General features: G+C 42.5%; 2 protein-coding genes across 6 annotated transcripts in view; both read right to left on the bottom strand.

Annotated features, from left to right (window-relative positions):
- The window catches only part of LOC111955800 (eyes absent homolog 3-like), a 32,396-nt gene extending 29,206 nt beyond the window's left edge, over positions 1-3,190 (bottom strand). For 2 of the 5 annotated variants that reach the window (XM_023976112.2, XM_070436440.1), the window contains exon 1: positions 3,101-3,190. The gene's annotated coding sequence lies outside the window, so the exon portion shown is untranslated. The remainder of the gene's footprint in view (positions 1-3,100) is intronic. The other 3 variants (XM_070436439.1, XM_070436437.1, XM_070436438.1) reach the window with 2 other exon arrangements.
- A 2,626-nt stretch (positions 3,191-5,816) lies between these two features.
- Positions 5,817-15,815, bottom strand: LOC111955417 (serine/threonine-protein kinase Sgk1-like). Its single transcript, XM_023975640.2, has 9 exons — positions 15,588-15,815; positions 13,641-13,716; positions 10,755-10,833; positions 10,317-10,502; positions 9,901-10,145; positions 7,243-7,462; positions 6,744-6,899; positions 6,305-6,394; positions 5,817-6,078 (listed from the first exon to the last, which is right to left on the bottom strand). Exons 1-9 carry the CDS (start codon positions 15,655-15,657, stop codon positions 5,917-5,919), a joined length of 1,284 nt encoding a protein of 427 aa, XP_023831408.1. The 5' UTR covers positions 15,658-15,815; the 3' UTR covers positions 5,817-5,916.
- Between the last annotated feature and the right edge of the window lie 763 nt (positions 15,816-16,578).

Raw genomic sequence — 16,578 nt, 5'->3', positions numbered from 1 at the left:
GAAAAAGGTCCATTCTCTGAGACATTCAAAGCTGTGATTTGTGCCTGCACATATGTCCATAACGCTGGAATCGCCCAGTAGTACTAGCAGGCAAGAGCAAAAAGCAAAGCTGAAGAAACAAATGAGGGCACTTATAACACAATTAAAAGTATAAAAACATTCCCGCCATCTGCAGTGCAGCGTAACACTGATAGATTTGTTTTCATAGGAATTTAAAGTAAGATGGTTTAAAGGTTTGCAAATAGACCTGACCTGGGTATTTTCTATTGAATTTAGGCCTATTGTGAATCTGGCCTCTAGCCTAATACGCTGTTAAGATCTGGCTCGTGAGACTATTGTGAATCCAATACCATCTCTGTCTTGAAAACCATACGTAAGCTCGACCTAATCCCGGCACCTGCTGTTATGTAGGTAACCTGGAACTTGCTGTGCTCAGTGATTGCCTGATATTACCCTATGGTGTAGCCAGTTCTCAGAACCTTCACTAGAGCAATTCCTAACGTCAAAAAAAAACAAAATAGCCTGTGTCGTTTTGTGGACAATAGGGGGAGAAGGTACTATTTCATACCATTTAATTGTTTTACTATTTTCTACATTGTAAAATAATATTGAAGACAACAAAACTATGAAATAACACATATGGAATCATSCAGTAACCAAAGAAGTGTTAAACAAATCAAAAATATATTTTATATTTGAGATTCTTCAAATAGCCACCCTTTGCCTTGATGACAGCTTTGCACACGCTTGGCATTCTCTCAACCAGCTTCACGTGGAATATTTTTTCCAACAGTCTTGAAGTAGTTCCCACACATGCTGAGCACTTGTTCACTCTGCGGCCCGACTCATCCCAAACCATCTCAATTTKGTTGAAATCAGGGGATGGTGGAGGCCAGGTCATCTGATGCAGCACTCCATCACTCTCCTTCTTGGTCAAATAGCCCTTACACAGCCTGGAGGTGTGTTGGGTCATTGTCCTGTTGAAAAACAAATGATAGTSSSACTAAATYCAAACCAGATGGGAWGGCGTATCGCTGCAGAATGCTGTGGTAGCCATGCTGGTTAAGTGTGCCTTGAATTCTAAACAAATYACAGACAATGTCACYAGCAAAGCACCCCCACACCATAACACCTCCATGCTTTACGGTGGCAAATACGCATACGGCGATCATCCGTTCACCCACACAGTGTCGCACACATGGCGGTTGGAACCAAAAATCTCCAATTTGGACTCCAGACCAAAGGACAAATTTCCATTGCTCGTTTCTTGGTGTAAGCAAGTCTCTTCTTCTTATCGGTGTCCTTTAGTAGTGGTTTCTTTGCAGGAATTAGACCACGAAGGCCTGATTAAAGCAGTCTCCTCTGAACAGTTCATGCTGAGATGTGTCTGTTACTTGAAGCATTTATTTGGGCTGCAATTTCTGAGGCTGGTAACTCTAATGAACTTATCCTCTGCAGCAGAGGAAACTCTGGGTCTTCCATTCCTGTGGTGGTCCTCACGAGAGCCAGTTTCATCATAATGCTTGATGGTTTTTGCAACTGTACTTGGAGAAACTTTTAACGTTCTTAATTTTCTGTATTGACTGACCTTCATATCTTAAAAAAGTAATGGACTGTCATTTCTCTTTGCTTATTTTAGCTGTTCTTGCCCTAATATGGACTTGGTCTTTTACCAAATAGGTCTGTGTCTGTATACCAGCCCTACCGTGTCACAACACAACTGATTGGCTCAAACGCATTAAGGAAAGAAATTCCACAAATCTTCTTAACAAGGCACACCTGTTAATTGAAATGCATTCCAGGTGACTACCTCATGAAGCCGGTTGAGAGAATGCCAAGCGCGTGCAAAGCTGTCATCAAGGCAGAGGGTGGCTACTTTGAAGAATCTCAAATATAAAATATTTTTATTTAACCCTTTTTGGGTTACTACATGATTCCATATGTGTTATTTCATAGTTTCGATGTCTTCACTATTCTACAATGTAGAAAATAGTAAAAAATAAAGAAACCCTGGAATGAGTAGGCATGTCAACTTTTGACTGGTCCATATATATATATATATATATATAGAAGGATAGGCCAATGAGTGATACTGTATGTTTCATTAAGGTTGGCTTCTTAGCATTCATAGTAATGGTTATCAACTGCACCGCAGAGATGGAACATAAATCACAGAAATAGATGTGTGGGTACTAACCCTACACTCATTGGCCTACCCTTCTATTCACGGGGATCCTCTCAGAATCCTTCACTCTTGATCCACCCTATGCCTCAGCATCCTGTACATATTCTGCACTACTCTGACCCTGGCCATCTTAACCTGCCTCTCTCGCACCGGACACCTCCGATTCCCAGCTAAAATGGGCAACCCTACAGTTGACAACTTTTTCCACCGAAACGACACATTGCTCTGTCCCATGTCCTCCTGCACACTTGGAATCTCTCTCCTACACACCGCTGCGACATGCCCATAAAAGTGACACATAACACTGCAAATCCTTGCCTGGTAAAAAAAAAAAGCAAATCCAAGTTCCATTCTATAACAATTAGCCGGTGGACTTTGACATAGATAATTTAGCACGCATGCCCAAAACAGAAGTGTGTGTGCTAAGTTAGCTAACGTTACACACATTAGCAACAACACTGAATTTAACATCATCAGGTTCCACAAGGCTAACATTTATTTTCATGAAATAAAAGGTGCTACACGCTTACTAGAACATGCTAAGTTTTGCAGAGTAAACGTCAACGTCTGAAGGTGACGTCCAGTTAGCAAATAAGAGGCAAATTACTATTTAGCTACGTTAGGTGGCTTCTCGTTTAGCTAACTGAAAACAAAGAGACATTGAATAACGCTATAAATATAGTTGGAGATATTTAAATCTGCATTTAATTGCAATAACCCCGGTAAGTTTCCGGGGCCATTGCTAGGAGTTGGTTAGAAAGTGTTAGCCCGTTCGCGTATTGTTTTTAGCTACGTTAGCTGGCTAGCTAGCCAACTGAGTGTTGGAACTTCACTTCCAAAGTTTCGAAAATTCACCAACATGGATGTAGACTATATAGCTAGGTATATGATTAGAGTTAGTCAAATGTATCTTACCATTGGGGTAATGTGTTTTATTTTTTAGTTGAATGGCTTCGTATTGATTCCACACCGCTTTGTCTGTTGTTAGGGACCACTATTTGGCAGGAAGCTTTTATGGTACGCCGTACGCACGCGTGTGGTTAACCCTGAGAATTCAGTCCAGACCAGGGCCCGGCTTCCCAAAATGAACTTGCCTGGCCTTAAGATGCTTTTGGGAGAATCGGACTTATACATTTCTCTGGTCTAGACTACATTCTAAAATGTAACAGCAATTTGGGGGTCATGTAAAGGAAAGTTTGGGAACCTCTGAAGTAGAGGCTCTGTTGTGATTTTGATTTATGATCTATTTGATGCGGTTGTCCTGGTTTTTACCACTAAACTTGTTTCTACATTAAAACATGTTTATGAAATTATATGGAATATAATAATTGAATGTAGCCTATTTTTCCAAAAGAGCAGCACCAAAAAACAAAATGTACCAGACCATTAAAAAAAATGTTTTTCCTATGAATGGTACTTAGTCAGGTAAAATGGACTACTATTTTAGCCTACTACTTACCAAGGCTCATCATTTCACAAATTTTCTAAATATATATATCTTCTTGTAACTCCTTGATTCAATATCAAACTGGCCTCCAGAAAAACATTCGGTTGATACATTCCATTTGAATTTGGTCAATACATTTTATTTACCATTTTGAAAAGAGATTACACAATTCATTATTTAAATGATCCATTCTACGAATTTTGTCCTCTGGTCTTTCAACATACAGTACATTATGTGTCATGACATATACATGGAGAAAGCCTGTGATGTTTATTACACTATTCATGGCCATCAGTAAATGAATGGCTGTAGCACTATCTACAAAGAGTAATTTCTCTCATCATTGCAGCGGCACAACTAATCAGGTTGTTGTCTAGAGCAGTGTTCCCCAAACTCAGACCTGCCCCCCCCCCCGTCGGGGTGCACGCTTTGGTTTTTGCCCTAGCACTGCACAGCGGATTCAAATAATCAAAGCTTGATGAGTTGGTTATTTTAACTCAGCTGTGTAGTTCTAGCGCAAAAAACAAAACGTGCACCGGGGTGGGGGGGGGGCTCAGGACTGAGTTTGGGAAACACTGCTCTATACCATGAGGATAACAGGGAAGAAATAGATACCACACACACATACATATGGACCAGGACTTCCTATCCTAACACGACTGAGACAGACACTTTACAAAATGAAAGCCATTCACAGTTCCTTTCTGTCAATCTAGCTGGAGTTCTGTACACGACACAAATGGTTATACATAACAATCTAATGGATTCTCTAGTGTTTTGCCAGCAAAACAGCAATCACTTCCACTCACAAGAATAACAATGATTGATATGTGCTATTACAGCAGAAGATTGATTACCCCATCTTCTGTATTTATGACAAAAATATATTAAGTCTACAAACAGCTTGTCAACACAGTCTTAGGTGGGTAAATGTGTAAAMGTGCAGGCATTAGAAGAACAAAGGTTAGAAAATACATTTTTCCCCACTTAGGGAGTACATTTCTGTTTAGAGATGTATAAATAGTTTTACATATTTAGAGCTTGGTAATATATTTATATTTGCTTTCTGTTTTTAAGGAGTTAAGTGAAAAAGTTTGTTTTTAAAAGACTACTTTGTAATTACTCGGGACTGAAATATAGTCGTAAGATGAACAGTACCTGGAAATGGAAACCCAAATGGATTGTTTTGGTCAGATACAGTTAATATAACATGAAATTATATTGCAGATTTCTTGTAAAATACAATATTTTGTGTCTGCTTTCTATACATTGTAATTTTTTGGCTCCAACATTTTCTGCATGTGGAGAAAATGTGGTGACCAGTAGAATTAAGTTCAGATGGTACGACGCTACCTTATTTGAAACGTATTTCATGTTGATCATTTCTGGTGTTTTCCTACTTGTTTAGCTAATATATTTTGAGGGTGAACAGATCAATAGAATGATTTTGAGGGTGAACAGATCAATAGAATGATTTTGAGGGTGAACAGATTAATAGTATGATTTTGAGGGTGGAACAACAGATTCAATAAGTATGATTTTGAGGGTGAACAGATCAATATAATGATTTTGAGGGTGAACAGATCAATAGAATGATTTTGAGGGTGAACAGATCAATAGTATGATTTTGAGGGTGAACAGATTAATAGTATGATTTTGAGGGTGAACAGATTAATAGTATGATTTTGAGGGTGAACAGATATGCAGCTGAACATGAGACAGAGTGGATGCTTAAACAATGCAATCACCCTCAATGCCTCAAGTGCAATCCAGCATTCACATAACAATTGACAACAAATGCATTGTGACATGTAAGTCTTCAATATATATACAGAATGATCAGGAAGGCAGGGACCTCTACAGTCTGTGTTTGATGTAGCCTAGCCGCGTCGGCGCAGTACTGCTCTCGGGTTTCCGCTGCCGTGAAACTTCAGCCACTTCACTCCTCTTTCCGACAGCGGTCGTGGTCCACAGCGATTAGAGAGAAACGTCCTTTCTCCCTGTAGTACAAAACAACATCCCACCTTGGCACACTTTGCATCAGGTAAGTAGGGTCATTGGTATTGAAGATTGGAGTCCCATGCGATGTACATGCAACAATCCCAGGAGATCTGGAGTTCTAGACCCCCCTTGTTTTCCTCTCAGGCATGTTCAGGAGCCTTCTTAACAGACCATGAACACCTCCCACACCACTCATACAGTACATGGTGCATGTCTCTGCCTGTGTCTCTATTTGTTCCCATCCCCCTCTCATCATCAATAGAGGTGATGAGAATAGAGTCCCTCACATGAAGCCATCAGTGGGTCCATAGGAGAAGCCTGGGAAGGCTCCAGCTGCCTCCTTGATGCTACTGGTCACCAGCAGGCCGTCCGTGTTGCACAGCGACGAGGTCACAGGGAGGTGGGTGAACTCTGGGTCAAAGTGCCTGAGATCCGTGGGCCCGCTCTGTGAAAGCCAACCAACCAGAGTAGTGTATTAGAGACGGGCTCCGAAACACAAATCATCAAATTCMCATTTCACACATTATAAGGTAATTGTCAATGTCTCCTTTCTCTTGAAGTGTGCACTTGTTCACTACTTCCCACAAACTAAAAGCATTGGATTGGGGGAGGTGTGGGCTAAAGGGAGTTTCCCCATCTACAGTATAAAGTCTTCTGATAAATGTACGTACCACAGAGGGAATGTAGGGTGGTGTGATCTTCCTGGCCATCAGGTCATCCCAGTTGATGGGTGAGAAGAAGGTGTGGCACTTCAGCTCCATCTACAGGAAAATAGAAACACTACATCAACCCACTGGTACAGTACAGTAGTACTCGTACAGAACAACCTTACTGACACTAGTAAGCTAGTATTGTTTTATGTCTTGTATAGTACATTGATTCTATATTAGGCTGCTGAGGGGAAGCAGGCTCATAATAATGTCTGGAACGGAGCAAATGGAATGTCATGAAACCATGGAAACCATGTGTTTGATGTATTTGATACCATTCCACCTATTTCGCTCCAGCCATTACAGCCATTACCACGAGCCGGTCCTCCCCAATTAAGGTGGCACCAAACTCCTGTGATATATATATATATATATTGTCAATGTAGATATATATACTTACAAAATCATCTTTCACTCCCAGCCTCTTGGTGCGGTCCTTTTGCAGGAGCCCCTCCAACAGTTCTCTTCCTGCGTTGGACACGTTGGGCTTCAGTACGAGAGGCTTGTTCAGGATATTGTTGTACATCTCAGCTGTGTTACGACTGTAGAAGGGTGGCTATGGAGGGAGACCAAGAGCAAACATGTGTACATGCTACTTAGTCAAACTCCTAACACACCAGGCACCATGATTGTCAGTGTACTTGTGATTTATAATTACATTCTCTATATTGAACTGACATAGTGACAGTATGTATCCATGTATCCCAAATGGCACCCTATTCCCTTTATAGTGCCCTACTTTTGACCAGGGTCCATATGGCTCTAGTCAAGAGAAGTGCACTACATAGGGAATAGGGTGCCATTTGGGATGTATCCATTATTGAATAACACGTTTAGATGCATTGTGAAAACTGAAAGATGACGAAAAAAAGCTGGAAAAAAGCATATGGATGACTCACCAGTCCGTAGAGCATCTCGTACAGCACCGATCCCAGGCACCACCAGTCCACTGTGCGGTCGTACGCCTGCTTCTGCAGCACCTCGGGGGCCAGGTACTCTGGCGTTCCACAGAAGGTGGTGGTGGTTCCAGTGGGTGCCAGGCCCTCTTTGCAGAGGCCAAAGTCTGTCAGGACAATGTGTCCCGTAGAGGCTAGCAGGATATTCTCAGGCTTCAGATCTCTGTGACAGGGAAGAGAGGGAGAGGGTTATGAAACAGACACCCAGATAAATACAACATTTATTTTTCTTGTCACATTAATTTCCTAGTATCCCTAAGGATTCAGTCGTTTTATCACTAGCTAGGTTTCCATCCAATTGTAGACAGATTTTCATGTGAATATTCTCCAATCTTCAAAAAGAAAATATGTGCATTCTCCCACCAGCGGTGTTCCCACCAAACAGAATCGATGCAGATAAGAATCAGTGCATGATGACGTAGTGCACACATAATGTACTTTTTCTACTTAAGTTTTCATGTACTGAATACAAATCTAAAGATCAATGTATCGTTAAATAGCAAATGTGTCACGACTTCCGCCGAAGTCGGCCCTTCTCCTTGTTCGGGTGGTGTTCGGCKTTCGACGTCACCGGCTTTCTAGTCACCACCGATCCATGTTTCAGTTTCGTTTTGTCTGTATTACATACACCTGGTTTCAATCCCCCTATCATGTTCCCTATTTAACCCTCTGGCATACATTTCTGTTCTGTCCGTGATTGTTTGTGTCGTTGTGTGCTAGTATGTTTGTTATTATTCCTATGTGGAATTTTGCTTGTATTTTGAGTAAACTCCGTTGTGTTGCTCAACACCTGTGTCCTGCGCTTGACTCCGCTACATATCTGCACACAATCGCTGACAAAATGTGTCTACTCTTGGCACTATGCTCTAGCCAACAGCTGGCAGAGATACAGTTCAGGTAGAAGCGAGTCTACATGATTATTATGGATAAGAGCATTGCTTAATTTTAGCCAGATCCTGCCGGAACAGAATCCGGCACCTCTCCGTTTTGGACTGTTTCGTTCCGGAACTTATTTGACCGGATGCGGTACCTGTCGTGGGATGAAACATTTTAACTTTTTTGCAATGTAAAAGTTATAATAAACGCAATCAATGTTCATTCGAGTTGTGTCTTCGTTAATTCCCCACACGCTTCATAATGTATTTTCTTATATAGCCGCGCAAGGGTTCTGGACGAGCCGCGCAAGGGTTCTGGACGAGCGGCGCAAGGGTTCTGGACGAGCTACAACACGCCTGATGAATTGAAATACATTTTCCAAAGTGCCAGAATTGCTGCTGTCTGTTCAGAAAGAAATGAAATAATTCAAAATATCCTACAACACCAAAGGAAAGCCAAACATGTTACCACAGAGGATAAATAGCTTAGCTGTGGAGTATAGCCCAATAACAAGGCATGTCATACAGTCAGGAACGCGCGGCAGATCTGTCAGCTGTAGGATACCAAAATACTTAATCAACATCCAAATATTGTTTTACAAATTAAAACGAGAGAGGCTTTGGCACGAGCGCATAACGCCATCACCAGCAAGCTGCATGCTCATCATTGGGTGTGTCAGTAAAACTGGAAAGCATTTTTAGGACTATAATTTCCTCATACTGTAGCATAAAATAAGTCTGCACACGCCTAGGCTATTGATGGATTCAAGAAGGTAGTTTTCATTGATCTCAGTTTGTCAGTGTCAAAGTAGCCACTCAATTCGACCAAGTGTGTTGTATTATGGATACGAGGTCGAATCATGACGTCAGTGATCTTCAGGTCGGAGCTCTAGAAAGAGGTCAGAGTTCCCCACTAAGAATTCCGAGTTGGATGACAGTTCAAAACCAATTTTCCAATGCGGCGCAATTTTTTCTCTCCCGATTTCCCAGTTGTCTGGAACGCTCGGAAGTCGGCTATTTCCCAGCTCCCAGTTCCGAATGCGGCATTAAAAAAAAAGATTACTCCTAAATCTCGCATGAAATGCGTTTATAAAAGGACAAAAATGTCCCATGTGTGCCACTTTTGTAAGTGTCTCTTCTCTACTGCTCGATGCCACTACGCAAATGTGACGATAAGCATTAAATGCCTTATTATAAAGGTGATTTGTTTTTCTTCTCATGCTTCTGGTACCTCAGTTTCCTAGGCTACGTGCGTTTACCTTCCACTACGTCACTGGTCCTTATTCACTAGACCTAGACCATGGTTTCCCAAACTCGGTCCTGGGAACCCTCCTGGGAACCCTCTTGGGAACCCTCCTGGGAACCCTCTTGGGAACCCTCTTGGGAACCCTCTTGGGAACCCTCTTGGGAACCCTCTTGGGAACCCTCTTGGGAACCCTCTTGGGAACCCTCTTGGGAACCCTCTTGGGAACCCTCTTTTATGGCAAAAACCAGACTACATACTATGAGTGGTATTTTCCCAGCCATGTGCTATTACACCTGTCTCTTATACACATCTAGATGTGTATAAGAGACAGCCCTCTTGGGAACCCTCTTGGGAACCCTCTTGGGAACCCTCTTTTATGGCAAAAACCAGACTACATACTATGAGTGGTATTTTCCCAGCCATGTGCTATTACACATGGCCACCACCAGGGGTGGTGTAGGATAGGATCTTAGTTTGTACCTGTAAACAATATGCAAGGAGTGGAGGTATCCCAGAGCACTGGCGATCTCTGCAGCGTAGAACCTGGCTCTGGGTTCTAGGAACACCCTCTCTCTCTGTAGATGGTAGAACAACTCTCCTCCATTCACGTAGTCGAGGACAAAGTAGAGTTTGTCAGTAGTCTGGAAGGAATAGTGCAGCCCCACCAGGAAAGGATGTTTGATATTCTTCATCAGGACACTTCGCTCCGCCATGATATGCTTTTGCTGGATGAGGGAGGAGGAGGAAGAGAGCATACCATTCACGATGACAGTAGTCCAAAAGACACCTCAGGCCAACTGAGCAAGCAGCTGAGTGGTTGTATGTATTTGTGGCTATTGCAGTTTGCTTGAAGTATTGATTGTGTGTTTTAATAGCGAAGACCAGTAAAGATTCACCTCTTTCTTCTTCAAGATGATTTTCTTCTGTAGAACCTTGACGGCGTAATACTCGTTGCTGTCCCGGTGACGAGCCAGCAGGACTTTCCCAAAGCTCCCTTTGCCAATGATTTTCAGGTAGTCAAAATCACTTGGTTTGATCGCCAACTCCTCAGCTAGAGAGCTTCTGGGGAACGTCAGGCACATCTGAAAAAAAGGAACGGAGAGGAAAAAGGTAAGAACAACCATCTTGGCTCTGGATTAAATGATCTATTCACACCCATGTGAATCTTACAGTATATGTCCTAAATGGCACCCTACTCCCTATATAGTGCACTACTTTTGACCTGAACCCTATGAGCTGTGGTCAAAAGCAGTGCACTATGGGGGGGCATATGGTGCCATTTGGGTGGAACACTTTCTGTCTGCCCCAAGGGCCAAGCCAAGTGTTGTGCTCACCGGATTCAGAAGTTCATCATCATCATCATCCAGCTCTTCATTCTGGTTCTCATCGATCTTGAGGAAGTCAACTTCAGAGCTGAGGAACGAACAGAGAGAATGTTCACTTTAGGACGTTAAAATGGAATCCTCCGCCACTGATGATTCTCTGACGTTATTTTGACTGATACATTCATTTGCAACTTTGTGATTTTAGGGATGACGTGGTATTTTCTAGAGTGTATAAATTATAATAGTAATACTTGGCTTGGCATTGAAAGCCAGTATTTCAATTACTATGATTGTTACCCACTTTGGAAGCTGGACATTGTGATGCCTGTGACTGTTGGTATTTCAGGTGAACAAGGCTGAGTTTTACAGTGATTACAATTAGCAAATAGAGAAGGTTCCATCTGTCATTTAGGTTCATCTGACCAATAAGGACAAGCAAGCTAAGCCTTTCAATAAGGGTCTTTACTAACTCCTCATAGAGAAACAATAAGGGTCTCACTAACTCTCATAGACAATAGGGTTCTCTACTAACTCCTCATAGACAATAAGGGTCTTACTAACTCCTCATAGACAATAAGGGCTCTACTAACTCCTCATAGACAATAAGGGTCTCTACTAACTCCTCATAGAATAAGGGTCTCCACTAACTCCTCATAGAGACAATAAGGGTCTCTACTAACTCCTCATAGACAATAAGGTCGTCTACTAACTCCTCATAGACAATAAGGGTCTCTCTAACTCCTCATAGACAATAAGGGTCTCTACTAACTCCTCATAGACACATAAGGGTCCTCTACTAACTCTCATAGACAATAAGGGTCTCTACTACAACTCCTCATAGACAATAAGGGTCTCTACTAACTCCTCATAGACAATAAGGGTCTCTACTAACTCCTCATAGACAATAAGGTCTCTACTAACTCCTCATTAGACATAAGGGTCTTCTACTAACTCCTCATAGACAATAAGGGTCTCTACTAACTCCTCATAGACAATAAGGGTCTCTCTAACTCCTCATAGACAATAAGGGTCTCTACTAACTCCTCATAGACAATAAGGTCTCTCTAACTCCTCATAGACAATAAGGTCTACTAAACTCCTCATAGACAATAAGGGTCTCTACTAACTCTCATAGACAATGAGGTTATCTTTTCTAACAGAGATAATGAAGTAGCTGTTGACCCACTAAATACAGCATGCACATTTTAGTAATTTAGCAGATGCTCTTATCCAGAGCGATTACAGGAGCAATTAGGGTTAAGTGCCTTGCTCAAAGGTACATCAGCAGATTGTTTACAAAGTCGGCTCTGGGATTCGAACCAGCGACCGTTCGGTTACTGGCMCAATGCTCTTTACAGCTAGGCTACCTGCAGCACCATCTGAACAGTAGTTATAAGCAGGCCTATCAACTTCCATTGCAACATGACAATAATATGACGAAAAAACAGCAGTGAAAGTATAAATATGTATCAAATAGTCCTGGATATCTTTTTGACAAGTTTGCAAAYATTAAGCCTCTCTGTGTGTTATTTCATCTGCTTCCCATGGACCAGACTTGTCTATAGCATGAACAGCCCAGATTCAGACTGCTGTAAGCATCTAGCATCTGGAGAGGGTAACCCATTCAAATAGACGGTAACAGACTAACATTTCATGTTATATTATCTATTCACAAAGCTGTCTGCTGCCTGAGGGGATTTCACAGACACTCTGACACAGCCCTAATGCTTTGTCTAAACGCAAATATGCCACGCACGCGAATGTAACTTTCATATAGGCGAGGACACATTTTTCTAATACAAAATATAGACTTACTGTACGCAGTTTAGGAAAATTGCACCCGGCTGTATTTTGAGAAACACAGGAAATGTGGAATAGAATGGTCCAATGGAATTCCGAGCGCCAGGTGAGAGAATGTGTTGTAGCCGAGGAAACGGGTGAAAACAGCCGGKTGCAAMTTTGCTARACTGCACACAGTAAGTGTATCTTTTCTATGTGAAAGATACTTTTTTGCTTATATAAAAGTTCATTTACAAAGGTTTCCAAAACCGTATCGCAACTGAGGCTTATTTGTGTTTACACAGAACGTTGGGATTAAAACAGAACGTCGGGATTGTAGTAGTTCATGAGGGAGCCAGCTGTTATCAGTACCATCAGCTGAGAATCCTAAGAGGTGTCGGCTGTAAACTGGGTATACCCCACTTGGGTTCTTGAGAGCGACTGAAGAGGGTAGACAAGGTGCTTGGGAATTTTCCACTGAGCCAGACCCCCACCTGGCCGCTTGCCAGGCTGTTGAGAACAAACCATATTATGTGGTGAGTGCTTAATTGTATTAGCCAGCATCCCCGTCTAGGGGACACTGGGGATTTGCAGAAAAGGGGCGTAGGCAGCGGAGAGGCCATGGCAGGAACACACTTGACATGAAATAACTATTCTTACGCTGGCTTTGCCGGCTTGGCCCCAGATTACTGCTTTGATTTAGAACGCACGGCCAGAACACTCATGATAGTTATGTCACGTGAGGCTTATTGGATTGGAAATGTACAGTACACTGACTAACCTGTGGGTAAACCTATACAATTATAAATAAACACATTGGCCTAATGTAATGCTGTGGGAAGTGGATGAACTGACGCACAGAGAGGCCTAATGTAATGCAGTGGGAAGTGGATGAACTGACGCACAGAGAGGCCTAATGTAATGGTGTGGGAAGTGGATGAACTGACGCACAGAGARGCCTAATGTAATGCAGTGCCGATATTGACTATTTGATAAATATTTATACTTTCCCAAAAAGTTTTTTGTCATATTATTGTCACGTTGCGATGGACGTTGGCCTATATAATATCCAAACATCTCATTTTTGGACACACAAGTGTACCACATAATACTTACTGATGACAGGTATGTGGGTTTGACACCAGCTTCGAGATTAAGTCATTCAGACCCATTTTCCTCTCCTTGATAAAAGCTGCAATACAAAAAGAGGCATTTACTTCAGCTGGGTGCCCAGAGAATACAACGTAACTGATCAGATTGAACATTGCATTTCAATATACACTACATGACCAAAGGTATGTGGAGACCTGCTTGTCGAACATCTCATTCCAAAATCAAGAGCATTAATATGGAGTTGGTCCCCCCTTTTGCTGCTATAACAGCCTCCACTCTTCTGGGAACGTTTTCCACTAGATGTTGGAACATTGCTGCGGGGACTTGCTTCCATTCAGCCATGAGCATTAGTGAGGTTGGGCACTGATGTTGGGCGATTATGCTTGGCTCGCAGTCGRTGTTCCAATTCATCCCAAAGGTGGGGTTGAGGTCAGGGCTTTGTGCAGGCCAGTCAAGTTCCTCCATACCGATCTCAACAAACCATTTCTGTATGGACCTCACTTTGTACATGGGGGAATTGTCATGCTGAAACAGGAAAGGGTCTTCCCCAAACTGTTGCCACAAAGTTGGAAGCACAGAACTGTCTAGAATGTCATTGCATGATGTAGCGTTAAGATTTCCCTTCACTGGAACTAAGGGTCCCGAACCATGAAAAACAGCCCCAGACCAGTATCCCTCCTCCACCTAACTTTACAGTTGGCACTATGCATTGGGGCAGGTAGCGTTCTCCTGGTATCCGCCAAACCCAGATTTGTCCGTCGAACTGCCAGATGGTAAAGCGTGATTCATCACTCTAGAGAACACGTTTCCACTGCTCCAGAGTCCAATGTCGGCAAGCTTTACACCATTCCAGCYAACGCTTGGCATTGCACATGGTGATCTTAGGCTTGTGTGTGGCTGCTCGGCCATGGAAACCCATTTCATGAAGTCCCCGACGAACAGTTATTGTGCTGACGTTGCTTCCAGAGGCAGTTTGGAACTCGGTAGTGAGTGTTGCAACCGAGGACAGACCGTTTTTACACGCTATGCGCTTCAGCAATCTGCGGTCCCATTCTGTGAGCTTGTGTGGCCTACCACTTCGCGGCTGAGCCGTTGTTGCTCCTAAATGTTTCCACTTCACAATAACAGCAGTTGACCGGTGCAGCTCTAGCAGTGCAGAAATTTGATGAACTGACTTGTTGGAATGGTGGCATCCTATGACAGTGCCACATTGAAAGTCACTAAGTCTACTGGCAATGTTTGTCTATGGAGATTGCATGGCTGTGTGCTCGATTTTCTACACCTGTCAACAWCGGTGAAATAGCCAAATCCACTCATTTGAAAGGGTGTCCACATACTTTTGTATATCTAGTGTACCTATAGGCTATACCATTGCAAAACTTGGACAATGATACCTGGGAAACCATAGCCTACATTTCGTCACACAGGTCAACATAAATATCTAGCCAGACTAAAACTGTGCAAAATTATCATGTATTTTTTCGGAGCTGCAAAATGATGCTGGAAAAGATTCCGTTATAAACGCATTATTTTATCGTTACGCAACACAATATTACTGTGTATATCCTACCCCTTTAGGCGACCCGCCGCGTCGCATAGTGAAATATATCGCTCAAATCCTATATCAACATAGGCCTAAATAGTGCGACAAGTGAACCATATATAGGGACAGCTTATTATCAATTGAGATATGTGCGCAATTCAATGTTTAATTTGGTGCATGCACTCCCATTGCCAGTTAAGCAAGTTTTAGATCGAAGGCATTGTCTCGTGTATGCGGTAGGCTACAATAACAACCCTCGACAGAATATACACCAATARACTATTCATCAAAAACTCACGATCAAGCATAAGCATACCGATGCATAATTCCATTCAACAGCACAATGCAAGCCTAGAACCTAAATCAAAACATTGAACTCAGAATAACAGTAAAAATAAAATGCCTACCAGTGAGAACTGACACAATTCCCCTCATCTTGCAATAAGACAAGTCGCATGGAGCCTCGGTAACAGCCATAGTGAACAAAAATATAAATCCACTTGGGAAAAAACTGTTGAAATAGAGAGCTCCGTTATGGAGAAGACACGCTGGTTGCCCTAGAACCAAGTTCTCCACTTCATGCGTACAGAGAGAGCCCTGCCCGCGAAAACGATCCGTCTTAAAACACCTACCCRGTGCGCTGAGCAGCCAGTTATTATGTACGGAACACGTGGTTTGTGGAGGAGAGGCACACTGACATCACTTGGTTACCAAGCAACTGTCAGCGTCAGTGATGTAACTGGATCGCGCAGCTCCATATCTTGCCTGCAGGAGGCGAGGGATGACGAGAGGTGTGTTGCGCTCCATAGGTGGTGAGCAATGACTGTACCGTGGAGCGGAACACCCCACTGCTAAATCCAATCTTTTTTTTTATTCATGGAAAGATACTGCTGGCCATAATCTCCCCAGAACCTATAGGATTACTGGCACTCCGGATCGGTTTATAATGACAATGGATATAATCACAAGTAGCCTGCATAGACCCACTAGTGCTGAGCAATTAACCGAAATTTCGGTTTATTTATTTATTTATTTATTTTTACTCATTGACCGAGTCTGTTCAATAATTGTAATAATTGAATCCCATTTTGTTCGTTTTTTTTTCGGTCAGCTGGATGTGCAGTTTCTGTAGATATAAATCAGATGAAGCCTTAACTGTGCGATGTAGGGGCAGCAGGTAGCCTAGAGGTTAGAGCGTTGGGCGGTTGCTGGCCCATTATAAATCCCGAGATGAGAAGGTAAACATCTGTCGTTCTGCCCCTGAATAAAGCAGTTCACCCACTGTTCCTAGGCCGTCATTGTAAATAAGAATTTGTTTTTAACTGACTTGCCTGGTTAAAAAAAAAAAAAAAGTAGGTTCCAACAGGCCGATATTCTACATAGTTTAGCGCAGAAAAC

The sequence above is a fragment of the Salvelinus sp. IW2-2015 genome, linkage group LG31 (genome assembly GCF_002910315.2).
Source record: "Salvelinus sp. IW2-2015 linkage group LG31, ASM291031v2, whole genome shotgun sequence".
NCBI classification, from domain to species: Eukaryota; Metazoa; Chordata; class Actinopteri; order Salmoniformes; family Salmonidae; genus Salvelinus; species Salvelinus sp. IW2-2015.
This window is presented reverse-complemented; position numbering and strand designations above follow the sequence as displayed.